At 62.2% G+C, this 616-nt stretch overlaps 1 protein-coding gene across 1 annotated transcript in view; it reads right to left on the bottom strand.

Moving 5' to 3' along the window:
- The window catches only part of LOC109926158 (tubulin beta chain), a 5,370-nt gene that overhangs the window by 2,613 nt on the left and 2,141 nt on the right, over window positions 1-616 (bottom strand). The window contains exon 3 of the mRNA XM_048594662.1: window positions 26-397. Within this exon, the coding sequence (XP_048450619.1) occupies window positions 26-397 (372 nt within the window). The remainder of the gene's footprint in view (window positions 1-25; window positions 398-616) is intronic.

Below are 616 nucleotides of genomic sequence, written 5' to 3' on the forward strand. Positions count from 1 at the left end.
AGGTCCCCGTAGGTCGGGGTGGTCAGCTTGAGGGTGCGGAAGCAGATGTCGTACAGGGCCTCGTTGTCGATGCAGAAGGTCTCGTCGGTGTTCTCCACCAGCTGGTGGACCGAGAGCGTGGCGTTGTACGGCTCCACCACCGTGTCCGACACCTTGGGAGAGGGCACCACGCTGAAGGTGTTCATGATGCGGTCCGGGTACTCCTCGCGGATCTTGCTGATCAGAAGCGTGCCCATGCCTGAGCCGGTGCCCCCGCCCAGCGAGTGGGTCAGCTGGAAGCCCTGAAGGCAATCGCAGCTCTCAGCCTCCTTCCTCACCACGTCCAGCACCGAGTCCACCAGCTCTGCCCCCTCCGTGTAGTGCCCCTTCGCCCAGTTGTTGCCCGCGCCGCTCTGGCCTGTTTTGGGAAGGAGCGGGGCGGGTGAAGAGAGTGAGAGGTAGAAGAGACGCGACAATCAATCAGTCACATCTTGGCGTCTGGGGCGCCAATGCCATGTGTTACCCACCGCGTGCACCCACCCCCACAAGCCCATCATTCATTACCCACCCCAACGAGTCCATCACTGTAAGGAGGGAGGGAGGGAGGGAGACAGAAGAAGAAGAAGGGAGGGAGGGA

The sequence above is a fragment of the Rhincodon typus genome, unplaced genomic scaffold (assembly GCF_021869965.1).
Source record: "Rhincodon typus isolate 14 unplaced genomic scaffold, sRhiTyp1.1 hic_rhity00012555, whole genome shotgun sequence".
Classification (NCBI taxonomy): Eukaryota; Metazoa; Chordata; class Chondrichthyes; order Orectolobiformes; family Rhincodontidae; genus Rhincodon; species Rhincodon typus.